The 26,872-nt window shown below is 41.9% G+C and overlaps 1 protein-coding gene across 1 annotated transcript in view; it reads left to right on the forward strand.

Moving 5' to 3' along the window:
* Positions 1-25,317, forward strand: part of CDH2 (cadherin 2) — a 209,454-nt gene extending 184,137 nt beyond the window's left edge. The window contains exons 15-16 of the mRNA XM_026496142.4: positions 13,654-13,818; positions 23,914-25,317. Coding sequence (XP_026351927.1) covers positions 13,654-13,818; positions 23,914-24,120 — 372 coding nt within the window. The 3' untranslated portion in view covers positions 24,121-25,317. The remainder of the gene's footprint in view (positions 1-13,653; positions 13,819-23,913) is intronic.
* Positions 25,318-26,872: the final 1,555 nt, after the last annotated feature.

The raw sequence follows: 26,872 nt of genomic DNA on the forward strand, positions 1-26,872 counted from the left end.
ATTTTACATTAGTTTCAGGTGTACAACCTAGTGATTGAACAAGTCTGTAGGTTAGCTCATGTTCACCACAAGTGTAGCTGCCACCTGTCACCATAGGATGCTGTGACAGTACCACTGACTGTATACCAGATGCTGTGCCTTCTATTCCCATGACTTATTTCTTTGTGGTGTGCATTAAGCCTTTTTGGCCACAGAATATGAATCATACATTTTTATTAGTTTTGGGGGAAGATATTATCTCTTTACAAGAGTAGGCTTCAGAAATGGGATTGCTGCCATGTAACATTTTAGACAAGTTTTAGTCGATTTTTATTACACAGTATGTAGTATTTTAGGGAGCATGCACGTCGCCTCAAGATGTGGGCAGAGACCATGTCATACAGGGCAGACATGGCTTGTCATAATCAGGCAGTGGTCAGCTTGATGTCTCAGCTGGACAATCCCAGAGAATCACCAGCTTCTTCCAAGGATGGGCAGGTCTCAGAGGGTAGTTTAGGCCATTAGGGAAGCCAGGTAGTGACTGTGGTGAATGGCAACGACAGCTGTGCTGGGGAGGCTGTAAAACCCAGCCTCAGGCTGGCTTAGTCAACATTCCTATGTTTCCCGCCAAGAGAAAGCATCCTTCTTAAGAAGCTAACTGATTAGAAAGACAAGAAAGCAAAGCAGTCCTTTACAAGGGTAGTCCTTATCTTCCCGGCCATTGATTAGTATCTCTGGCTGTCTTAGTTCCGTGCCAGGACACAGGCTGCTAATTTCTTTAACAGAATAGCTAAGAAGCCCAAGAAAAGAAAAACAACAACACATCTGTATCTTCTGTCTGGTGTATAGCAGACTTTTACCGGTGCGTGTCGATGCTCTGCTCTGGGTTAGGTTGTCAGCACCCTAGAAGGGTCCCCATATTCAGTGTCAGCGCTGGGTACCTTCTGAACAGGAGGACCATCTGATGGCTGTTGGGACAGACACTTTTAACATAATGTCTGTTCTCTTTTCAGAGGGCGAGGTTCCTTCTTTGTCTGCTTCGCTGCCCTATCATCTGGGCTTTGGGTAGTTATCAAGTCATGTTTAATTACCCTCATTCGTAAATGTTCATTGGTGCACTTTTGGCCAGTGCGGCCGGTTGCAGATACTCTGTAGCTTGTAATGTTCTTTGCAATGAGCTCCCCCCGTATTAGCATCACTAATAAAATCAGGGTGAACGTACAATATAGCCGATAGCTTGTTTTTCATGGAACCATCCGTTTAGCCCCAGGATAGGAAACAGAAACTGTTAGCTTCCTGCAATTTAAAGCTTAGACTTCATTACGATTGCTTTTATATTAAATAAACATTTATGGAGTGTGTCTTATGTTTACAACGCTCACTGGTGCTCACTTTAAACAATCTCTATCTAAATCACTTCCCATTACACAGTTTCATTCTTCGTAATAATAGCAAAAGCTATTGTTTGGGGTACCCTGCGAATTAGGCACTGTAGTAAGTGGTAAGTGCTTCGTATACAGTATTTCATTTGACCCTGCCACAGCACAGCAGGGTGGGCACGCATGGTTAAAAAGTAGTGACGTGGGGATTAAGTCCCTGTCCATCCGAGTCCGAAGAAAGTGGTGTGTTGACCGGATCCTGTACCATCCTTGGCAAAGCTCAGGCTCAACCAGGCGATTAAAACAGTGCCTTTCCGAATGTCATTTGAATTTATCAGAAGCTGTCCCTTCCTTGTAACGGACTCTGGGACATCCGGCGGCTTCCTCTGCTCTTAGAGTTTGACCTGGCAAATCTCCCATTCTGAGTTTGGGGTTGGAGGACTCCTATGGGGACTCTGGATCCGTGAGAGAGGAGGCTGCTGCCCGAGTGGGGAGGTTTCGCAGGTGACAGTGAGTGGACCATGGCTGCTGGCTCACGGGCAGCATTAAGGGAGCCGGGCTTGCCCTGTCTACCAGACAAACACACCCAAGGTTAGAGCTGACACCGGTCAGAGCTGGTCGTGACAGAAAGTGTGAGCGGCTAATTAGAGGTTCCGCATCAGTGTTCTCTTGCTCGCTCTTGGACTCTTGGCCCTTACTCTCCCCTGGGTACCAGGCCTGTCTTCCCACGCAGCTGCTGCTGAGTGTAACGTCACAATCGGCTCGATTTTTTTGTCTCTCAGTTTCTTCAGGAGAGGCCCAGCACCTCTTGGGCTCAGGAGGGTTCACATTCCAGAACTGAGAGGACTCTTATCTGAATTCCCACATTTGGTTTCTTAAGTTTTAGAGTCTTGCTCTCGAGCTAGAGTGTTTCCTTCGCATCAGTGATGGTTCTGAGCTCTCAGAGAAAGTGCCTGATGTCAACCCCGATGATGTGGGGGGCATGTCTGAAAGCTGGATTCCCTTTCACTTTAAAAGTCAAATTTCATCAAGTATGTGTAGGGGGGGAGTGTGTGTCTGGACTTTTTAATTTAGCTTGCAAGGTGTAGAAATTGAAAAAATTCACATAAATTTTGAATCTCCCCAGCCTCTCCAAAAAGTTGAAAGATCTAGAAACATGGCCAGCATTCCACCTTGACAGCAATCATTGGAAACCAAATAGAGGCTTCTCTCTTTAAGCAGGGCAGACATGCTCTGATAATTGTTTTTGTTTTCTTCTTTTCATCCCAGGCCAGCTTTATTGACTTATGTTATAAGCCAGTCCTTCATAGAAATCTATTTTTGCTGACTCTGATTAAATTATATAATAATTATTAGACATTGGATTAACAAATAACAGATTTCTACAAGGAGAAGATACCATAGTGGTCTGAAACAATGGAACAATTTTCTGTAGTACTGTTTTTTGGGGGTTGTTTTTTTTTTAAGGAAAAGAAAGTGGATTCACCACAAATATATTTAGCCAGATGAATTAGTTAAAATAGTCTAGCTGCTGTAACAAACTAAAATTTCAGTGACCTAAGCCTGATTGAAATGCATTTCTCACTTACTTCGTGGTCGTTGGGTTTCAGGTCATGGGAATTGGGGGTGGGAAGGGAAGGTCCACTCTACTCCATATGGCTTCCAGGATCACCGCAGCCATACATACCTGCAACCCCTGAATGACCAAAGGGCAGGGAGGATGATGACTTCGGGGAGATTTTTATGGGGCCTGACGCACATCACTTCCATTCTCCATTCCCTAGGAAACACCTGTTGGCTGGGTACCTAGTAAGAAGAAGTGGGTTTGGTGACCAGCTGGAAGTCTCTGCCCCATCCTGTTAGGTACTTGAGTTTAGAGAATCTTTTCTGAGATTCTTTGAGAAGGGTTTCCTCCTAGGACCCACCCCCAGGAGAGTGCTAGCCTACGTGCATGATTTTGTGACCCCTGCAGATATGCCGGAAGGAAGTGGGTCACAGGGGACACACGGGAGGTGCACAGCTCATGAAAATGAGACCCTCTATGTAGGGCTCACAAAAACCGGGGAAGGCAGCTTTTCCTTACCTGCAGGATGCTCCCCGTGCTCCCTGGGATCCTAGTCTTCTTGATCAGGGACCAGCACTTGCACGTGTAAAAAAGTCGCATGCAATCGGGATAAACTGAGTCAGGATAGGAGCTCTTTGTGGTGGCCCAGGATGTCAAAACCCAAAAGATCCAGATGTAATTGCTGTATGAGTGACCATTGCCTTTTTTTTTTTAATGAGCTTGAATTCTTATGTGATTTGTGGAAATCAGTGTCAGTATTTCTGTAGCTGAGATCCCCGGAATCTCCATGGCACAGGAAGCACGTTCAGTGCCTGAGATGGAGTAAGAACCCACAGCTCCTATGAGCCGGAGTTGGCTTTGAGCCCTGGGGACTCCGCGGGTTGATGACGTGGTTTCTCCTCACATTGCCCCTCCCCTTTGCATGTTCAACTGCAGTAGGATTCAACACCTGTACCTCTGTACCTGTGACATGTGACTTCACACTTCTCTGGCTTTCGTCCATGGTCTGCACTGGCAACTCTCTTTAGCCCCCAAGACTCCTCTCAAGACATCTTCCCTTGGAATCCCAGCTGGATCGAGTGTCTCTGCTCGGGACCCACAGCATCCCATGTCTACTTTGTTTTGAGCTTTGGTGTCTAGTCCTGCTTCCGACCTTAAGCTCTGTGAGGACGGGATTTTGTCCTCTTCGTTTTTTATTCCTGTACCTAGGACGTTGCGCACCTGACAGGTGCTCACAGAATGTTCATGCATTGGGCCTTCCTCCCGAACCTCTTAGCTTGTATGTCTGTGTACAGGGTTAATTGAACTAGTACACCCATGATAACTTGACTTTCATCCTTTGAAATCCCTGCTGTCTTCCGGAAGTGATGATAACATTCATAAATGCTAGCACTCGTCACACACTTGTTCTGTGTCAGCCTCTGTGCTGTGCCCTTAGTTTGCATTTCTCTTATAATCTTCCCAACAACCCTGCACAGTAGACGCTGCTCTTAGTCCAGTGTTCAAACCCAGGTCCACGTGACTTGAGAGGCCAAACTCCTAATGCATTTGCTGGTGGTCATATGATAGCTGTCGTATGTGGGGTTGCTGATTTGTAGCACGCAGGTGTTACTGGTAGGACCAGTGAGGCTGGGTGCTTAGCCACAGTTTATTAGAAGACCACTGGTAATCGGCTTTAGAACAGGCAAAGAGTAAGACTCAGTTAATTGGTTAAACATGGCTTGCAGAATTGACCACGTTTTGACATTAACAAAGTTAGAATCTGGAGAAGCAATCTGAACAGCCAAGTTATTACAAAAAAAAAAAAAAAATCCAAGTATACAATCTGGGTGACAGGAGCTAAAATTTTAAATCCAGGATGGATGCCTAGACAGAGGGATGGGGTACAGGTGTAAGAAAGCCCCTTGAGGGGCGCCTGGGTAGCGCAGTCGTTAAAGCGTCTGCCTTCGGCTCAGGGCGTGATCCTGGTGATCCGGGATCGAGTCCCACATCAGGCTCTTCCGCTGTGAGCCTGCTTCTTCCTCTCCCACTCCCCCTGCTGTGTTCCCTCTCTCGCTGGCTGTCTCTCTGTCACATAAATAAATAAAATCTTTAAAAAAAAAAAAAAAAAGAAAGCCCCTTGAGACCAAAGGAGTGACTTCCCCGAGTCAAGGGATCTTTGCTTGAGCCAGGGCGGTCTGTCTCCATGCACTTCCTACGAATCTCAGAAACCAGCCCCGGTGTGGGCAGCCCACCCAGGCCCTCTGACTCAAGCAGAGAATGAAATTATATAATTTAACCATGGTATATTGGATTTTCTGGGGTAATTGTTTTACAAAATCTTTCTGCCGTATAAGCAAACTGACAGATGGCTGAATCTGGACACAACTGTGGAGATTTTATTGTTGGCTGAAGCCACACTCTGGTATGTTCTCAAGTTGTTCGTCCACTTATACCCACATGCAAATACGGGTGTATGTTAGTTATTCAAAGACCAATACTGATTTCACAAGGTGAGAGCTTCACCAGGGGTGGGATTAGTACATTGTCATTCCCTTCGTGCAAGCTGTTCTCAGAATGCTTACCACCAGGTGACACACATCAGTAGGCTACCGGCGGCGTATTCTCAGCTGGTCAGGGCCCGTTCATTCCCCACTGGGCATGAAGTAGTTTTAATGGGCACGTGATTTGCACACAACCTTTTATTTGCTATTCCTATCACTGGAATTCATTTTAACGTTCATTCTTCCCGACTAATCATGTTTACTAGATTTCGTTTTAGAGGAATAGAAAGTTATCAGTGTCCCGGTAATAACAGGGATAAAGATTTTGAATGCCAACTATGTGTTAACACTATGCCAGGAAAAAAAAAAAAAAGCTAAGAGACTAAGTGGCATTTGCCAGAGTTCTGTCACCTGGCCAGATCCACCAACTGCCTGTTTTGGTAAAGTTGTATCAGAACACAACCGGGCACCTTGTTCATGTGCAATCTGTGGCTGCTTTTACACTGAAGCAGTGGCAGAGTTGAGACCATATACCTGAGATTATATGGCCCAGAGATACTGCAATGTCTGCTCTCTGGGCCTTACCAAAAAAGCTTTGCTAATCCCCTGAGTGGTTAGAGAATATGGAGCCCTCGTTAGTGTTTGGTCTGAAGTTTATGGAACCTGCCCAAGGTCATGGAGTTGGATATGGTGAAGTCAGGATTCGAATCAAGGCATTTTGATTTCAGACTCTTATCTTTTGCAATCACCATACTGTGCTCCCTTTGTATGTACATTTATCTTAAGCAATGATGAGTTCTCCTTAGGAAATTCCAAAACAATGTGACTTAATGTGGAGAAGGATTTGTGATGCTCTGTCACCATATTCGCAACCAAATCTTGTCATTTCTTTACTCCCTGTTTTTAGGTTTCCTCTGAGATAGAACACTAGGTCAGGCTAACATGGAATGACTTTGATCTTGTCAGAATGGTGACATCTGTATGTTTTGTCAGAAGAAGTTGGAGCTTGGGGTGGGAACGTGGCCTAAAGATGTATTTAGAAAGTATACTGTGCGTCTCCCAGACAGATATGCTTGAATGGGTTAAGAAGTATAGGGCTGTAACTAAATTGCATGGAAAGGGTAGGAAATGACAAACATTAGTATAAACAATAAATGTCAGATTTCAGGAGCAACATCGTCTTTCTGAAGCCCTGTTACTCTGCTCCATCCTACAGGCCCCACACAGCCACATCCTTTCTTCCTCCAGCAGCTTACACCTTCCCCTTCCATATTTTTGTAATTGTTTATATATGCATTATATCAGGTTTCATCATTTTTGAATGCATTCCTTTCAAAGACACTAGACTGAGAGCTCTATGGGCCACTGCGTCTGTGACCCAAGAGACTCTCCAAAAAATATTTGTTGAATCAAATCTAATGGAACCGTAATTTGCAACACTTTTCCAAGAGAATATGCCATAATTTTACAATAGGAAGTAAGCTGTGATAAAATTTCAACAATGTCAGTGTCTGCAGCAGAACCATCCTTTTGCGCCAAAGAGTGAAACTTGAGCTCATTCAGAATTCGGAAGAGGGAATTTCGAAAGAAGCCGTGACAGGGCAGCATGAACAGTAAACCATGGAGGCAGAAACTATGTATGCATGGTTCCCTCCTCCTGGGGACCCGGCCACGTCCCTCGTGGGAAGGGGAAACCTGGCCCTCTCGCAAGAGATTACGATGTGTATGAAAGCGGAGAATAGAGGTCCTTCAGCTGTCCCCAAGTTATGTTATCTCTGTGAGGCTCACGATTCAAACCAGAAAAGCTTTTAGCAAACCTTTTGTTTCGGGGGGGCTTTCATAATCCATAGAATCTGCTTCGTCTTCTGCATCATTTCTCCTGGGTAGAGAGTGAACCATCATAACTATATTTCGCCGGGCAGGAAAATCACGTAGTATTGTCATTTACATAAAGCTTGCAAGGGTATTTGACTGACTTGTCAGCAGTTGTATGGTAATGTGTTGACACCTTATCACTATTTCATTCAATTATTTTAATGCCAGGAGCTATAGAGGGTGAGATAATAATGTTCTTCCTTTCCACCTTCCCTTCCTTTTTGTGTCTGTCGGAAGAGTTTCTTGCTTGTGCCACAGTCAGCTCTTTTTCCAGATAACTTTTTTTTTCCTTCAGAATTTGGTCCATTTACTTTCATGTTAGTATTTTGACTTCTCTCAGTCACTCGGTCTTGAAACATGAAAAATGTTTCCCTTATCTCTATGGGAATTTGAAAGTTCCTTGCCTTTGCTGCTATAAAAGGAGTTTCCCACTCGTACCAGCCCTTGCCTAGGGGATAGGGAAGCTGGCCGCTGTGTTCCTTCACTCTTCTCCCCATGGAGGCTGATAAAGGACCAGGAACTTTCAGTGCCTCCCTTCCCGCCCCCACCCCTCAACCCTTCTGCTCAGGCGGAGGTGTGGGACCTAAAGGAAGAATCCTAGTTCTGACTAAAACTCGGTGAGGCACGTTTGAACCAACTGAGCACAGACAGGCCCTTAGCATAACCACCCTGAACTCCTCTTCCAGCACGGGAAACCCCTCACATTTCCCACCTCAGCAGACTGCCCTGTGCATTTCTTCACTGGCCTCGGGGGCAACAAGATACAGCCCTTTTTTAAAAATTTAATATATATATATATTTTAATTTCGCTTGCTCTGGTGGTCTCTGTTTTATCCTTCCACACTGCTTACCTGAGCCGGTGACCTTGGGCAAATCATTAACCTCTCTGACCTGCAGTCATCAATGGAATAGAACAATACCCACTTAGAAGGATTTGTGCTGTGAGGACGGGAGGTGATCACTTGAGAAAGCACCTAGTGTCATTCCTGATAGATGATGGGCACCAGGTGAAGCTTGGCTTCCTTCTTCCATCCACACCCAGAGCTGAAAATGGCATCTGGCACCCGGTAGGCTCTCCTTAAATACTTGTGAAACAGTAAATGAATATTTTCGTCACTCTCTAAAACAGATTTAATTGCACGATTCTATAGATGCTACCAGCAATGTAGATTTCTGATTTTTTTTTTTTTTTTTTAGCTCTCAGAAATTTTTACCTCGGTTCCAGAATTTCTATCTATACTGATGCGGCATTTTAATTTATTTAAACATAACCAAATGCTTTAGGGTAGATTCATGGTATCTTTACTGAACCAATTATAAATCATTGCCAGTCAGTGGAATTTAACAAGAAAAGCCAAAACCAGAATGTTAGCTGCTAACTAACTTTTTACTAACTCTCCCATAATTGTATCACCCTTAAGACATTTTAAATCATAGATGGACCAAAAAAGGGCTTTAAGTTGCTTGCAACTTTAGTTAATTAACTTTAGTTAATATTCTAAAAACCATAATTCCATGTCTACTTCTAATGTTTGTTGCCAAATTACATATGTTCCAAATATTTTAAAACAAGATTTTCCCTGGCCTTCATTTGACAACTAGATTTCTTTAGGAAGTTAACATGGCAAGTAAAGGTTGACAATCGCAAGAGAATTTTCAGATCTACTTTTTCTCTAGAGAGTTTTAGGAACAAAATAAAAGATTTCTTCTTGAATTGTTTCTTTGTAATCTTCAGAAGTAAGACCATGAACCCAATGACCTTGAGAATGTTTTCAGTCTCTGTAATTGTCTTTATAATTCTCATCCTACATGTTGTAATTTGTGTGTTTAAGTAAAGTATTATGGGATTGTAAAGATGTATAATTTAGGAGGCTTGCATAGAGTGACCCCTTATCAAAAGGCTTAAAATTGGACCCTCAGGACAGGACCTCTGCCATATAACACAGATGGATGTGGACAGAAAAACCCGTGCCTGTGACCTGAAGACTTTTCTGCCCACTTCCTAGCATTATCAGGTTTTTTTTATATTCCATATTTGTCATAGACAGGAGAAGCCATCACAGAGAAATGTTAAGCCACCCATTTTAACCCAGTTTCTAACTTCCCATAAATCAGTGGTTTTCTGCCTTTTTTTTTTTTTTTTTTTTTGATACCAGCACAGCTGAGAAACGTGACACGTTTCCATCATTGTGGGGGGCTCACCAGGGCAATAAATCTCAGCGACAGGACCGGGTCTTTCTGTCCCTCCCCATTGTGAATTACTGCTATGGGATGTAATGTGATCCAAGGCACGTTTCTTAAATTGGTTGCTTTTTTGAACATCTGGCATGAATGTCATCGCTGAGACTTTATTCAACACATTTTTTAATGAGCACTTTCTACGGGCTTGCCATTTTGATGGTGGAAAGGACGGAACACGACTACGAACCTTTGAAGGCTATTCCTGCTCTCTGGTTCTTAAGGTGGTAGGGAAAGGCTATCAAAAGAAAGATTTAAAAAAAAAAAAACCTATAAATTAATATGCTGTTATATATATCCCTAATAAGTGAAGCAGGCCAGGTGGAGATGCTGTCCTTGTCTGGAGGAGATAGCTGGAGTCAGTTCTAACAAATTATGTCAGAATTTAAGCTCTTTTTTTTACCAGATCTTCCCCCATTTTCAGGTGAACTATCCCTATGTCTAGATGTCAGCAATTTATTAGAAAATTCTGCTGGCCAGTCAAAATGCATTCACCTTTGTAACCTTTGGGTGTCGTGGGAGCTATATAAGCAATCGGGGAGTGCAGGTTCATTTCAGGTAAAGAACACCATGAGCAAAGCCGCATGCCTCTGTTGTCTCTAGTTATGCCAAGGAAATTCCTCTGCATTTCTATGCAGAATTATCATATAAGGTACTGAGTATCAAGGAATTGTCACCAGGTAAAAGACAGTCCTTAACCATAAGGTTCAATTACTTACTTTCATGTAATTCAGACTTCTAATAAAATATTTTACATTCTCAGCATAAAAATATTTAGTAACTGTTATCTGTATACTTACAGTCTGTTTTTCCCTTTCTATATAAAGCTTCAGTCATTGTCAGGAGGCACAGTTATTCAGTTTATCCCACTCTATTATGCTTGGGAGTTATGCAGTTAAACATGACCTGGAAAAACATGCTTCTGGTGTGTAAGCATTTGGAATTCTCTAAATAAATCCTTGTTTTTATGTTGTAGAACCTTTTAGCATTTCAAAGGCCTTCACATCTGTTATATCATTGTATGTCTTCAAGGTAGCCTATAAATTGCTCATAAATTCCATAAAATTTAAAATGGAGCACATTTGTGCACGATCGGGATGTTTTCACGCAGGTTTTAAATGGAGAATCTGAAATGCTGTATCCGGACAAGAGAAAACAGCATTCCCATACCTTTGCTCATGCTGTTGATAATCCCAGAAGGGTCCTTTCTCCCTGGCGCATGGGTTGTTCAAGGTTCAGACCTCTGAGCATTTTATACTTTGCAGTATACCAGGTTTACCTCCCACACTGGCTTGTCCTGCTCTGTGTACCTGCCTCATGTCCCGTCGCCCCTTGTACAGTCCTGAGAGGAGGGGCTTTTCCTCAGTGCCTTCCGCGGTTAGGTTAGCTGAATCTCTTGATAAAGAGTTGTTTCCAGGGCGGTGGTCAGGATGAGAGTGTCTCAGGAAGCAGAGAGTTACGTTGTAGGTGAACGCTTTGAAGTCGGACACACCTGGTTCGGAGTCCCATCCTAATCACAGACTAGATGTGTGACCTTGGACAAGTTACTCTAGCTCTCTGAGTCTGTTTCTTCACTTAAAACGATGATAATAAAACATTCTCCACAGGTTTGTTAGAAAGTATCCATGGGGGGGGGGCGCCTGGGTGGCACAGTGGTTAAGCGTCTGCCTTCGGCTCAGGGCGTGATCCCAGCGTTATGGGATCGAGCCCCACATCAGGCTCCTCCGCTATGAGCCTGCTTCTTCCTCTCCCACTCCCCCTGCTTGTGTTCCCTCTCTCACTGGCTGTCTCTATCTCTGTCAAATAAAAAAATAAAATAAAATAAAAAATAAATTTAAAAAATTAAAAAAAATTTTAAAAAAAGAAAGTATCCATGAGGGGCATCTGGGTGGCTCAGTTGGCTAAGCGTTGGCTCAGGTCATGATCTCAGGGTCCTGGGTTTGAGCTCCGTCCGCATCAGGCTCTGTACTGGGTGGGGAGTCTGCTTCCTCCTTTCCCTCTGCCCCTCCCCCCCCGGTCTGGTGCACTCTCTCTCTCAGCCCCCCTCTCTCTCAAATAAATAAATAAAATCTTCAATTAAGAAAAAGAAAGTATCAGTGAGAAGGCACTTCTCAAGAGGCTGGTAGAGTGCCTGGTGCCTAGTGGGTGTGAGTGCCAGTGACCTTCTTTGCCTTGCTGTCCTTTGTGATTGTCATCATCCCTTACGCTCCTGGCCCTCCACACTCATCTGTCCAGGCTGTTACTCTTTCATTCCGGCCTCGTAGCTTGGACTTGACTCACTCTCCTAGGAGACTGTCAAAGAGCTAGGCTTTGAAGTAAGCCGACCATGCTGGGACTTGGAGCCGGTCTCGAGTCATAGTAGATTGGGACCGGGGACTTAGTTACTTGGGTCATTTGAGGTTCCATACCTCAACTCTTACATGAGGATAAGAAAACTTACTGTAGAACGGTGCTGGTCTGAGGATCCCATGAGGGAACGCATGCAAGGCGGCTACACGAATGCCAGTACAGGGTGAGTACTCAAGTGTTAGATAAATCACAACCGCTATAGAGATCCTACAAACGGTGCTAAGCTGGTTTTAGACAAAAAGATAAAGCCTGAGCTGTGAAGAGTCCCAGAAAGTCTGCACTCTCTGTAAACGTCCACATTAAGTTGGAGAATTTTATATCATCAGAATTTAGGAGCTTGAAAACTACAGAGTATTTGCCCAAACCTAAAATTCTGATGCATTTCCACGTTATAGTCAGCTTCTTTATTCCTGTCTCACTGGCTGATGTTAAAGCCGAAAATAGTTCTGAGAGCCCAGCCTGTGCCCAGAGCATCCTTCCCCACGATTTCTGCTCTGCCCTTCTGAAAGTGGACAGGCTGTTTTTCCAGGACATTCCCACAGGGCTCACTGGAAGGGAATCTACTCCCCCTCGTCTCACACCATGGGGCCAGAGATTGGCAAACTTTGTCTGTAAAAGGCCTGATAGTAAAACTTTGTAGGCCAGGTATAGTTTCTGTGCCATATTCTTCTTCTTTGTTGTTATTGTTGCTTTAAATAACCCTTTACAAATGTAAAACCATTCTTTGAGAAAAATAGGAAATGGGTCCAAGGACAGGCCCATAGACCATAGTTTGCCAACTCTAGACCACTGAAGGGAGGGAGGAGTGGAGAATGGCTTTGAAACCTTGGTGAACTGATGCCTTTCTTTAAGGAAAACACATCAGCATCATTTTTTAAATAAATTTTAATGTTAAAGACATGGTAGGAAAGGAAAAAGTCTTCCTCGACCCTCTCAGGGTGCCTGGCTGAGTATGAAAATTAAACTAGCAAGAGGGATGAACAGGAGAAAAGCATGCACATTAAACCTCCACATGTCCGTGGAAGCCTCACAAGAGAATGAAGCCCCAAAGTGTCCAGAGTGGGAAGCTTTAATACCTTTTAGACAAAGAAACAATACATTTCTGAGAATTGACAAGATCAAGGTTTGGGCGAGGCCTAGTACATGGTGAAGAAGTAACTAGGGAAACAAAGGTTAGTCCAACAAGGTTTGTTGGTACAGTTTCCTTGGCCCCAAAGTCTCTGTCTCTGATGATAAGAATGTCTTTCCTCCTCCCGGTACAGGGAGGGGACCTTTCATGTGGGAGTTTTATGACCTGTTTGAAGAAAAAAGGGCAAAGGTGAGGGGAGTTAGAGTGACCTCCCTACTCTTTTAGGTTTTTGGGTTTTTTTTTTTTTTAATTCTTTCCACTTGAAATACCAAATACGCTAAGGTGCTCTAAGTTAGGGTAGTGGGTCTCGAACCCCACATGAAGTTAGTACCTTTGCTGGTATGGTACTGCTCTATCTTCTAGGCAGTTTTTAGTCATTTCATAGTGGGACCTCATCTCACTGCTGTTTTCCATTGGAAACTGATGAGAAACATAGGAAAGCAGATGGAGCACAGACTGTAGAAATGAAAAGCACAGAAGAAAGAGCTGTGTGAAAGAAATATTTAATCATAACATGAAAAACTCATGGTGGCAACTTTTCCATTATGTTAAATTTCACTCATTTCTATGCATTCTGGGTATGTGTTTAAAAACAAAGGTTGTAATTTTCCATCTTTATGCCCATCTACCATGGGTTTTTGATTTTGTCTTTTGCAGGATTATGACTTGAGCCAGCTCCAGCAGCCTGATACCGTGGAACCTGATGCCATCAAGCCTGTAGGAATCCGACGATTGGATGAGAGACCCATCCACGCCGAGCCCCAGTACCCGGTCCGATCTGCAGCCCCACACCCTGGGGACATCGGGGACTTCATTAATGAGGTGCAAAGGCAGGCTCACTTTCTTTATAAGGGTGTTTATTTTATGCTAATGGTTAGCTGTACGTAGACCACAGATTGCTTGGAATACAGCTATGTAGGTCGTTAAAACACACTTGATTTTTCTCGAGCTTATCTTCGTGTTAAAGCAAATGTGGCTTCAGTAGCAGAGAACAGATATAATTGGTTTGATGGGCCAAAAAACAGATCTATCAATTAACATCCTGTATTTGTAAACGACATTCATATACATTATCAGTATTAGTCACACTATCTCCGAAAGGCTTTTTTCCCTCGATTACAAGTAATAAATAGACTAACGATATTATAGTGTATTCTAATTTCATTTATTAGCACTGATGAATGTAAGAATAGTTCATTTTCATTTTCCTCACACTACCCTTTGAGTCCCACAAATGTTGAGAATTCAGTGCCTACCCAATGACTAGAGTTCCATCAAATGAGATTAGTAGGAAGAAGAGCTAAATTAAATATTATGTAAGTGATTTAAATACTTGTCTAGTTGAGGAGTTTTAAGGGCTTCTGTAAGAGGCAGCTAATTCTCTGTTGAATGTAACAGATATGATTTCCACTGTCAAAATTACTATGGCATTCTTTCATTTCATTACTGACCACGAGTTCCACTACATTTAATACTTAAGTTTTGAAGTAAAATGATTTGTGCTGCTTCTTTTGATCATGTCTGTAGTTTTACTGCAATTCTCCTTTTGAATTTTTAGTGTTAAGTGTAAGAGAGCAGTGCGTATTGATGTCAATCGCGACTATATGGCAGAACACGTGTTCTCTGGCCATGTCCTGCCACTCAGTATCTCTAAGATCAGAATAGGTCTCAGTGCATTACAAGGTGGAATACTTCTCTTATTTCCCGGGCTTCCCTGCAGTCATATATTATATATACAAAATCAGTCTACTTTAGGTTTTTAGATGCAGTTATCATTTGTAAAAAAACAAGTTTTGAAACAAGCTTAGAGTATTTATCTCCCTTTACAACTCTTCATTACTGTCTATTCCTGAAATGCACGCTGCTTTCCGAACATATGCGTTCACTTCTGTTCAACAGGTAATAGGTTAATTTGTTTTAGTCATGATTTGAAAGCAGATGGAAGGCAAAACAACAGAGTGCCAATAACTCCTTTATCGACAAAAATATGCCCTGACTTTTCCAGTTATTTGTAGAGAGACCTGGTTAGGGGATTTGCAGGAATTTATATCTATGACTAGATCTTTTTTGAATACTTACGAGTGCCTGCCGATTTTACTTCTAAATTAGCATTTGTTGTCATGAGAAATTGTTTCATTAGCCCTGTGGTTGTGGGATTCGAGATACAGCGAATCTTTTGAATGGAGGTGCAGAAACTGGACTTTCTTAAAACAAGGATTTTTGCCTCAGTGTCATTCAACAAGAACTTAATGGAATGTCCCTTCCTGTCCCCGGAGTGTCAGTATCTGTGGGATTCCATTCCATCCATGACATTGTTCTTTTCTCAGTGACAGAGGTCCGGCGTTAGGCGTCATGTGTATGATGTTGTCCCAATCTGACTCCTGCCCTCTTCCCCATGACATTTCCTTCCAGGGCTGCAGCCCCATTGAACTATTTGCAGTTCCTCAAAAGCATCCCAAGTTTGACTACAGTGTAACTTTTGCAAAGCCCTTACCTTCTTAACCATCAGTGAAACACCCACTTAGCCTTCAGCTTCACCGCAGACACCCCCTTCTCTGTGAGGGTCTCTTTGATCTCTCTGGGAAGAGTTAACAAGGTGCTTCCTGCATGATAACCCTGACCACGGAGGTGTAACTGTCGATATTTCTCTCTCCTGCATGAACATGTGCCTGCTCGCCAGGACAGGGCTATTTCTTGTTCATCTTTGAGCAACCTCAGCAGCCAGAGTGTTGCCTAGCTCTTAGATTTTGTTGTTTGAAGGAATCCAAGCGCTGTGGCAGGTGTAGGACGTAAAGCGATGAACACCACCCGATTTGCATTTCATTGGGATTCATCGGGGCCCAAGTCTGGGGCCTTTACTCCACTGGAGCAGACAAAATTCAGAAAATGAGGGTATTGGTTGTTCTAAGTTGTGTTTTAGTGTATGTTTTATGTTTGTGTCTACGTGTGTGTTCATTCATCTTTTTTACAGGGACTGGATTTTCTTCACTAGGTAGAGAAGCGTGTCTAGTGAGTAAGACTCAGTTCCCCAGCCCCTCAAATACCACAGTAGAGAGAGTTACAGTCACAATTTCCATTTGCAATTTCCTTTTCCTAGAACAGTGCTCAGCCTAAAAAGTACACAGCCTAAAAAGTAGCTGGAGACCATAACGAACATGTTTCAGTACTTCTATGAAAAACTTGGTGCCAAGCAACTGACTTGCAAATTAACTTCTAGAATGCAGTCAGTTCATAATTTGAAGACTGTCTGCATTGGCTAAAAATGGCTCATTTTGAAATGATCTTGAGCTGGGTTTAGGATCGTTCATTCAGTAAATAACTATTGAACGTCTCCTGTGTGTACATATCTGTACTAGTAATATGTAGAAAGAAAATAAATTAGACCTGGATTCCCTTTGTGCGTACTCCCTACTTTGCTGCAAGAGCGGTCTTTGTACCAGGCAAACACTCTGGGATCCGACTCCTTCCTTTGCGGGACACTATTGGGTGTAATCCTTCCTTGGCTTTATAGTTTCATCTCAGCGCCCTCCCCCCGCCCAGCCCGGCCAAACCTGCATCTTACAGGCCAGAGACAGGGACTCTATTTGTGTCTTCCAGGCTCAGCTCGTAATCCCATGTTGGTACCTGTTCCCATGCTGTCCTCCCTGCGCAGAATGCCATTCCCTCTTTTTCTAGATGTTAGTTCCTTCAGTAAGTCTTTACCCACCCAAGGAGGGTCAGGTACACAGAGTTTCGGGTACGCACCATCCAGTGCCATCCCGTCTTACCCAGGACTTACCTTCCTTCATAACTCCTGTCTCAGGGTCCCCTTCTGCCTCCAGGGGAAGAGGTGGGGGCAGTGTGGGGCACATTGGTTTGGTGAGTACATGCATGCACCAGAGGAACACATTTGGAAATGTTTCTCCAAATGACTACAGAATCGTGACTCCGAATGGGATTGTACGATGGAGAAATGTGGACGAGTCGAAAAGACCAAACATTCCACACAAGAAAGGCCCTTCATTTGGACATAGGAAGAAAGTCTACGGAGGTGAAGGTGTCACAGAAGAAAGTAAAATGAGGGTCTAGCGATGAGATGGTCAGGTCTGTGAGAGAATTCAGGGAGTTGAAACTGTCAAAAGGCCTAAGTCAGGTAACATTCAAATAGACCTCGTAGATTCTTCCATGTAAGACACCCATGAAGACTTACTCAATATCTTTCTATAACTGGATAGATAAAAATACATTTATGTAAAGTTTTAAAACAGCTGAGGGCACCTAGAAAGAATTCAAGCATATTTTATAAATACATGGAAAATGCAAACAGATTTCTTTATCCCCAGGTCTTCTTCGATTTAGCACAGTACCGAATATTCCGAAGGAAGAAGAGTATGGTGCAATTATAATTGGGGTGTTTTTATAATGTAAGGAATAAGTAAGCTCATGAGAACATTTTCTAGTTTGCTTATTTAAATAATCAATGAGTGTTGCCTTGAATATCAAAAATATAACATATTTCTAGTCTGATAGGTAGAGTAAAACAAATCACACTTTTTTATTTCAACCACCGACTTTCATTCTCTTTTGAGATTTTTAAATATGACCTTCAGAGGGTGAAAAGTTGAAACAAATTCATTTAATCTCAACCCGACAGTAGGTATTAGCATACCTCCAATAACTTTACTAATCCTATATATTTCTTTATCTCAGAAATACAAAAACCAAGGACATATTTCTGTTAAAAGACCAACTTTTGACTGATATTTAAAAACTTACAGAAAGTGCTTCTAAAATAACTTGCATGAAACTACTAAAGCTTAAAACTTTTGTCTTTTTTCCCTTATTAAATTCATTTGTCCTCTTTAAAATATCTCTGTCCACTTCTTACAGTAGTTGAGCATTTGTTTGAGTTCAAATCTAGCTGCCTCACCGAACAGCTCTGTTACCCTGCACAAAGTCACGGTCCTTGGTTTTAACCTCTTGGATTTCCAGCTTTCATATGTATATATAAAATGAGGATGATAATAAAATCCTCTTTTAAGATTTCTATAAGGACTGAATGAGATAATTCACATAAAGTGTTTGGTATAGTGCCCATCACATAGTAAAATCTCTTAATTATTACCAGTGTCATGTTCGTTATTAGTACAAGTTACTGTTCTCTAATTATAAATAAAACAAATTCCTCTCCTTCCAAAAAATTGCTTTAAGTAAAGTGAAATTCTCAGAAAGGGACATAGTAATGTTGACGTTCAGTCACAGAATTCCACTGTAATGTAAACCTGGTATACTTTTATGTCCACATGTGTTTTAAACCTAAATCCTAGCTTCTTCTGAAAGGAGCGTCTATAAATATGAACAAAGTGAGGAGGTGAGAACCCAAGCCCAGGACAGCAGTAGCAAGCTACCTTCTAGGATGCCTGCTGGATGTCAGGCCCTGTGGTGGACTGCAGGGTATGAAAAGACTATCAACATCCTTAGCAGAAAAGGGTGTCACAATCTAGTGTAACCAAAACATGACAATAAAAGTAAAGGGGACCCTGGGAATGACTCCCAGTCATGATTGGGGGAAAAATCCATGCTGTGGAACTGACATTTTAAATGGGCTTTCAATGGTGGATGGATGGATGGATGGATATTAATCAAATGAGAAACTGAGTGGGGAAGTTTCAAACATAGGAAATCACATTTCAGCTAGCAGGAAATGAATGTACAAATAACATAGGGTACACAAAAACATGACATTTTTAGATTTGGGGGGATTTTGGTGAATAATTTAGTTGTGGTTGCTGGAGTTGAGAATAGCTGAGATGGAAAAGGTGCATGGACACTCCAGGTTCACGGAATGCTCTGCTAAAGAGTTTTAATTTTATCCTGTAGGTTACCCAAATGTTTGAGTAACGCCTTCTAGTTTTTTTTCACATCCACACACCTCTTCTATTATTCACTGAAACTTTTAATCAGTTTTTAATTTCATTTTTTAATAGAGGTAATTGTTTTAAAGTGCTCATGCACCAATGAAAGATCATCTTACCCACCCCCAGCGGAACCCCTCCCTTATTTGGGAAACACCACAATACGTGATGGAGAGCAGTCAGCGTTGTACTTGGGGAGTGACTTCAAATAACGTCTGAGAGAGAAACCACTAGTAGTTTGTAGGAAAGAAGCAGGAATAGTTCTGGCGAGCGGCAGACCAGGTAGAGAGGCTTTTGCTGTGGTCCAGGCAGGATATAAAGAGGGCTCGAACTAAGGCAGGTGGCATTGAGCTAACAGAAGACAGAATGTAGGGGAATCAATAGGGCTCTTTCCTCTTATATCCCTCCTGTGTTCCCTCACTGAAGAATGTGGGTTTTTATAGCTCCTGTAAAAGCAGATCTCCATCCATAAAGCATAGGATCAGAAGTCTATAAATACAAGCTCAGCAAGAATTCAGCCAGAGCCACAGGCTTTTTCATTTTACAGAGACACCTCAAAGTATAGAAAATAGTTCCGATTTATCCAGAGTTCAAGATCTGCCCCTCCAGGAAAGGTCAAACAGGCACCTACTCTTCTAGATTTAGTCACACCAGGTGGAGAAGAGAAACACGCGCAGTTAGTTGGTGGAGTTGACAACAGTACATTACACTTCGTGTGGAATGGTGTCCACACCTAAGAATAAAGGAATCCCATAAGGGAGGACCAGATGGGTACGTGGCCCACCGGATTTCTCCTGCATATTCACTCTGCTTGCGTGCCTGTCATTTTCAGTCTTTCAGAACTTGACTAGGATCTTTTTAGAATTACCAAAATAGTACCCAGAATTTATATAATTTATATGATACCTCATCCACAAGATGAGGTATTTTATTCTCAGATAAAATCAGTGCTATTCCAAGCGGACTTAGGTTACTTAACTTTCAGCCTAGAAAGATGGCTTGCCTAAGAGTTCTTGAAAAGTTCAGGGATTTTCTTTTTTGTAATTATTTAAAACCTGAGACGGTGTGCAGTGTTCTGGCACAGTACAATGATCTCTAATGGACTGCATGGCCTTAACCTCCAAAGGAAGGAAGGAAGGAAGGAAGGAAGGAAGGAAGGAAGGAAGGAAGGATTGAGGGAAGGAGGAAACAAATTAAAAAATGACCAGGATGATCCAAAAACCAGGGCAGGAGCTAAAAGAAATTTAGAAGAAATGCATATATTTTTGAATCTCCGTAGTGAGTAGGGGACTGGACTTTCAGCAGTGTTATGCTTATTTTAAGGCGTTGAATTAGGTGGCTTAGACATGCGATGGAGGGGCTCAGGTCCTTTTATACTCCAGTGAAGACCAGACAGCGTCCCACGTTCGTCCCTAAGTCGTAGTGAACACAAGCCATTGCTTCCTCTCCACTGAATCCATACACATTTGACATCCTGCCACTGACTCTTTAGAACTAATTTTTGTCTTAACCTTTTCATGTTTCCAGTTTGGTGCTGACACCATAAAGACTGGGCAGGGCTCTGCATGTATTTCTATTTAAATTTTGAATCGTGATCAAAGCAGATGACCTGAACGTGATGACCTTGGTCACTGTCTCTGTTCTGTGCATTAGAAAGCAGTTTTACTTCAGGTCATAATGAAAATACCGCGGGTACCCCCTGCGTTTCAAACGCCCCCCTGCGTTTCAAACGCCCCTCCGCGTTCCGCCCGTTCACGATGGAAGACCTACATCAGCGCTTGGCTTCACTAAGGAAATCCAAAGACAGGTTCTGCTTTTATGAAACAAGGTGAAAAGTGAAAAATCGTGCAGAGCATTTGTTTTGCAGGGAGCTGTTAGAGAGGCAGCACGCACCCCAGGCAGCGAGAGCGCCCCGCCGGGCCCCTTCCCCAGAACTACCTCCGCTCCTCACCATCCAGCTGCCCAGCTTCGAACCGTGGCTCTGAGCATCTCTGCTTCATCTCCATTTATCTTGTGCATCTGTTAGCAACATGTGTTCTAAGGCACCAGAAAAGCCTCAGAGGCATTATTTTTGGGGTCTGGGAATGCTCAAAAAATGTCCTATATAAATGAATGGTAATTGCTACTTTGCGTTCTGCCATTTCAGCTTTCGGAAGGTTTCGTCTTCACGAACGCTCTACTTTCGGATAGCCCAGGAAACCTGTATTTGTCTTCAGAAACCAAGTCTCCTTATTAGGACTTCCTTTGTTTTCTTGATTTGCCCTCAGATCTTGTGGGGTCCGGTTCTTGTGTGGACCCGACGTAACCCACGCTGAACTAAGAGAATCGCCTGTTGCTTACGTTTGCAGTTGCTAGATTTTGCTGGGAAAAGGGGAAAAGGGCACATGCAAACCTTTTGATTTAAACTCCGTGAGAACAGGTGTGGGATCTAGCTTCTTAATAGCTGTGGCCCCTCCACTAAGCAGAATACATGGTAATATACCTACTCAATAATTATATTTTGAATTGAGTAAATAAACACAAAGAAAATGAACGAAGGTGCTTTGTTTAATTTTTACCAGCTAAGGCTGCAGTAACTGACCACTCCCAAGTGTTGATGGCTTACAGTAGCCAAGGTTTACTTCTTGTCCAAATTCTCTGTTCAGCCGGCAATGGCTGGGTCCTCGTGTCTTCTGCCTTTCAGGACCCAGGCAGGAGGCAAACTCCCAGCTGGGGCAGGCCGTTCTCCTGGGAGAAGGGCAAGAAGGAACTGGTGGAAACACACCAGACACAGGTCTTAGAGTCTTCGCGTTGCTGCTGACGTTGTGTTGGCCAAAGCCAGCCCATAGCCATGCCTGATAGTGGGTTTGGGAAATGAAGTCTGGTCTAGGGAGACACTTGTGGGTAGTGTGGGCATGTGACCCACCTACAAGGAAAGGATAGTGAATCACTGAGGACAGTAACACGGTCTACCACAGAAAGGAATGATGACTTCTGAGAAATTATAGTTTGTGATTTTCAGCCTTAGCAAAATTGCCTGGTAGCTTATTCTATAAATATGATAAATAAAATCCTTTCTAAAATTATTTATGTTTTATACATTGGAGTAGTTCGCTGAAGACGTGCTTTATTTTACCCTGGCTTTTCTGGGCTATACGTAGTCCAACCAGACATGAGGGAAAGTGGTGGTTAATTAAATGGTTAGGATGGTTGGTAAGAGAGACTTCGGGATGGGAAACTGGTAGTGTGTACTTTTCGCTCTTGCTTTTGATGGAAGTCAAGCAGCTCCCATTTTGTTTCTTAAAATATTACGTCTTCACATTTATTCTTTTTTTTTCAAGTTCCAAAGCAAAAAATTTTTCACTAAACTTAAAAGGTTTTTTTTGTTTTGTTTTGTTTTTTGGACTAATATTCATTGAGTGCCAACAGGGCAGACGCTGTGATGAGCCCACGGGTGCTTTTATTCTATTTAGTCTTTATAATAATCTTATTATTGTTATTACAACTGCAGATGAGGAAACAAAGCCTGTAGAACTTAGCTGAGATCCCACAGCCAATACTGGGTAGAGCTGGGGTGTCACCCAGTATATGAGGGGCGAGAGGCCTGATTTCTTCACCACTAACCACTGTACATACTGAGTCGTACCTCAGTTCTCATGCTCCTTTGTTCTCTTCCTCCTCTATCAACTTGGAGAATAACTAGATGAACATATACCGATTACAAAGTTCCACATACACATCCTCCTCAAATACATGTGGACTGGAAGGATTGGTCCATGGGACAATAAGGGAGGCCACCATACCCCACTAGCATTTAAAAAGCAGAGTGAAAAGCAGATGCTGGTATGTCTCAGAGTTCTAGAATGGAAGTGGGGGAAAATTAGAGAGAACACCAAAAGGACCCAGTTGTAAACCGTAAAGATTTTGTAGAGCATAATTACGAATTGGCTGCAGATACATGAATTATATATTAAAAAGCATCTTTTTGCACGAGTTAAATTTATAGATAATAATTTCATCATTTCTTATTTTTTTACAATAATTTTAACGATCTTTAATTTAGATTTGCAAGATTCCCCCCTCCCAGTATTTATACTACATACAGACGTTCGATTATTACTTTTGTAGGGCCTATAGGAGCTAGAGGTCAGTCACTCCATTCTTAAAAAATAATCCCTGATCATAGTTTATCAATTAATGTCACATTTTATGTTTTATGAAGAACGTAAATGTTATAGCAAGTAACTTTCCTTATATTGTGATCACAGCTGGCCAGTTTTCCTTTTTCCCTCATTTTCCTTTGATTTTCCTTCTTTTTCCTTCCAAATTTAGGTCAAATATGCCACTTCTTCCTTGAATGCCTAGCTTTCAGTGTTAGTCTGGATTTTTTTTTTTTTTTTAGCATTCGGGTGATTTTTGCCTAGACTTTGTAGTTTTATTACTTATTTATCATTTATTTCACACTGTACTACAGTAACGCCTGTTACGCTAGATTACAAGCTTGTCAAAGGGCAAGGACCATATGGCACTCATTTGTATATCCCTGCCTTTGCCTTGCATGTATAATTCCTGTTCAGCCTGTTCGCTGTCAGAATCCTTTGCCTCCGACTCTGGATTAGCGTCCACGTGTGACATGATTTCATAGCCCTCTGTATTATTTCATGTTAAGTTATTCCAGCGGTAATTACTCACTCAGGGCACTATTATACAGATACTTTGCCAGACTTCGAGATCCCTCCTTCTCAGCCTCAAGCAGCTGGCCATTAATTTCTGCCACCTGTCAAGCACATGCTCCAGTCATTTCCCCCCCATTGTATGTCTTGGCCTCCCTGAGCTAGACTTCCTCGGGTTCTTTCCCACAGAGGAAAGACTTCGTCCAGCTTTCAAACATGGTGAGAACCCCAGTTTCTGTAGATTGAAAATGTTGTTGTCTGCAGGTGGAAACTTATAAACAAGTGTTTGATCCCATGGGACCCCTAGGAGCTGCTTGTGGTTTGCAAATTGTAACCCTCTCTGCATTCTTTCTTTGTGTTTCCAAATTTAGGGCCTTAAAGCTGCTGACAATGATCCCACAGCTCCGCCATATGACTCCCTCTTAGTCTTTGACTATGAAGGCAGTGGCTCCACCGCTGGGTCCTTGAGCTCCCTTAATTCCTCAAGTAGTGGCGGCGAGCAGGACTATGACTACCTGAATGACTGGGGGCCACGCTTCAAGAAACTTGCTGACATGTATGGTGGCGGTGATGACTGAACTTCAGGGTGAACTTGGTTTTTGGACAAGGACAAACAATTTCAACTGATATTCCCAAAAAGCATTCAGAGCTAGGCTTTAACTTTGTAGTCTACTAGCACAGTGCTTGCTGGAGGCTTTGGCATAGGCTGCAAACCGATTCGGGCTCAGAGGGAATATCAGTGATCCAATACTGTTTGGAAAAACACTGAGCTCAGTTACACTTGAATTTTACAGTACAGAAGCACTGGGATTTTATGTGCCTTTTTGTACCTTTTTCAGATTGGAATTAGTTTTATGTTTAAGGCTTTAATGGTACTGATTTCTGAAACGATAAGTAAAAGACAAAATATTTTGTGGCGGGAGCAGTAAGTTAAACCATGATATGCTTCAATACGCTTTTGTTACATTGCATTTGCTTTTATTAAAACACAGAATTAAACAAACAAAAAAAACAAAAACTCATGGAGCGATTTTATTATCGTGGGGGATGAGACCATGAGATTGGAAAATGTACATTACTTCTAGTTTTAGACTTTAGTTTTCTTTTTTCACTAAAATCTTAAAACTTACGCAGCTGGTTGCAAATAAAGGGAGTTTTCATATCACCAATTTGTAGCAAAATTGAATTTTTTCATAAACTAGAATGTTAGATACATTTTGGTCTTAATCCATGTACACTTTTTTTATTTACTGTATTTTTTCCACTTCACTGTAAAAATGGTATGTGTACATAATGTTTTATTGGCATAGTCTATGGACAGTGCAGAAACTTCAGAACATGTGTGTGTATTATTTGGACTATGGATTCAGGTTTTTTGCATGTTTATATCTTTCGTTATGGATAAAGTATTTACAAAACAAAGTGACATTTGATTCAATTGTTGAGCTGTAGTTAGAATACTCAATTTTTAATTTTTTAATTTTTTTTTATTTTTTATTTTCTTTTTTGTTTGGGGAGGGAGAAAAGTTCTTAGCACAAATGTTTTACATAATTTGTACCAAAAAAAAAAAAAAAAAAGGAAAGAAAAGAAAAGAAAGGGGTGGCCTGACACTGGAGGCACTACTAAGTGTGTGTTTTTAAAAAAAAAAAATGAAAAAAAAAAACAAGCTTTTAAACTGGAGAGACTTCTGACAGCAGCTTCGCCTCTGTATTGTGTACCCGAATACACATGATACATCTCTGACCCCAGCGTTCTGAATAAAATGCTAATTTTGGATCTGGTGACTGGTTTGAACTTTTTCTTTTCTACTTGAGCTGCTACGAATGTTGCAAAAATCCCAAGTATAGGAGTTTTGTCGAGAACAACAGTTTGACCGAAGTATGTATTTGGTCTTGTACCATCCACCCTTGACGCCCTTAGCGTGGCAGCCGTGGCCAGTGCGCGACGGAGAGAAGCACCGCGGATCTTACCGGCACCGAAGAAAAACAGATGATGTTCGTAACTTCGGTGAACTTGGTATAATAATTAGTATCACGCTTTCATTCCTTTCTGCTCAAGCTTATGGTTACAGCGACTCTAACGGGCCTTTCCCATTAGAGCACCGGCGTTAGGAAAACCTTGGTTAAAAAGTTACAGGACTGGCCCTAAAAACTGCACGGGGCACCTAGTAGCTCAGGTAATTCACTGAAGCCATTTTCTGTACTTAGCGAACTATACTTGGGTACTTCTGTTTATTGACTATTTTTTTCTGGCTTCACTGAGGTATCATTGATAAATAAAATTGCATGTGTTTAAGAACCACACCATGATGATTTGATATATGGATACATTATGAAATGATTTCCACAATCAAGTTAATTAACACATCCATCACTTCACATAGTCACCTCTGTGTGTGTGTGTGTGTGTGTGTGTGTGTGTGTGTGTGAGATGAGAACACAGAAGATCGACTCAGCAAATTTTAAGTATACAGAACAGTATTAGCCATATATAGAGAGTCATGGAGAACAAAAAAGGGAAATGATCCTACTAAATTTTGTAAAATTATGCATGCATCTTAACAATGATTCAGAAGTGAATTTTAAGAGACTTGAAGAAAGTTTTGCTGTATTTTCTATTTGCTTCGTGATAATTATCACACTGTGTTATATTGTACAGTTCAAAAAACATTTACATAATATACTTCCTCTAATTAGCTCTGTGTCTTTTTGCTTAACATAAAGATTATTTTATATTAAGGAAATTCACTTTTCTATTGATTCACTCTGTAAGCAATACTTTCTTGTTACTTCTCTAATCATTAAATGCCAGGGGTTGCCTCTGGGAATTTCCGTAATGAAACTTACTTAATTTGCTAATTGGAGTAGTCTTTTTAAAAATGGATTCTTCGTCCGTGCCACTGTGTTGCTGTACAGCCAAATGAATACTGAACTATTTTTTTAATTCAAATGCTGAACTTAAATTTGCCTCCTTTAGGTAAACAAACACTCTCCCAATTATTTATTTATTGTTGACATATAGTCACAGATCATATCTAATACTTATTTTTTTTTAAAGATTTTATTTATTTATTTGACAGAGACAGCCAGCGAGAGAGGGAACACAGGCAGGGGGAGTGGGAGAGGAAGAAGCAGGCTCACAGCGGAGGAGCCTGATGTGGGGCTCGATCCCAGAACGCCGGGATCATGCCCTGAGTCGAAGGCAGACGCTTAACGACTGCGCTACCCAGGCACCCCATATCTAATACTCATACACATTTTAGGCATTAATAATAAGCATTCTCTACATGCACAATCAGTAACTATCATAAACAATCTTTTTCAAAACTG

The sequence above is a fragment of the Ursus arctos genome, unplaced genomic scaffold (genome assembly GCF_023065955.2).
Source record: "Ursus arctos isolate Adak ecotype North America unplaced genomic scaffold, UrsArc2.0 scaffold_17, whole genome shotgun sequence".
NCBI classification, from domain to species: Eukaryota; Metazoa; Chordata; class Mammalia; order Carnivora; family Ursidae; genus Ursus; species Ursus arctos.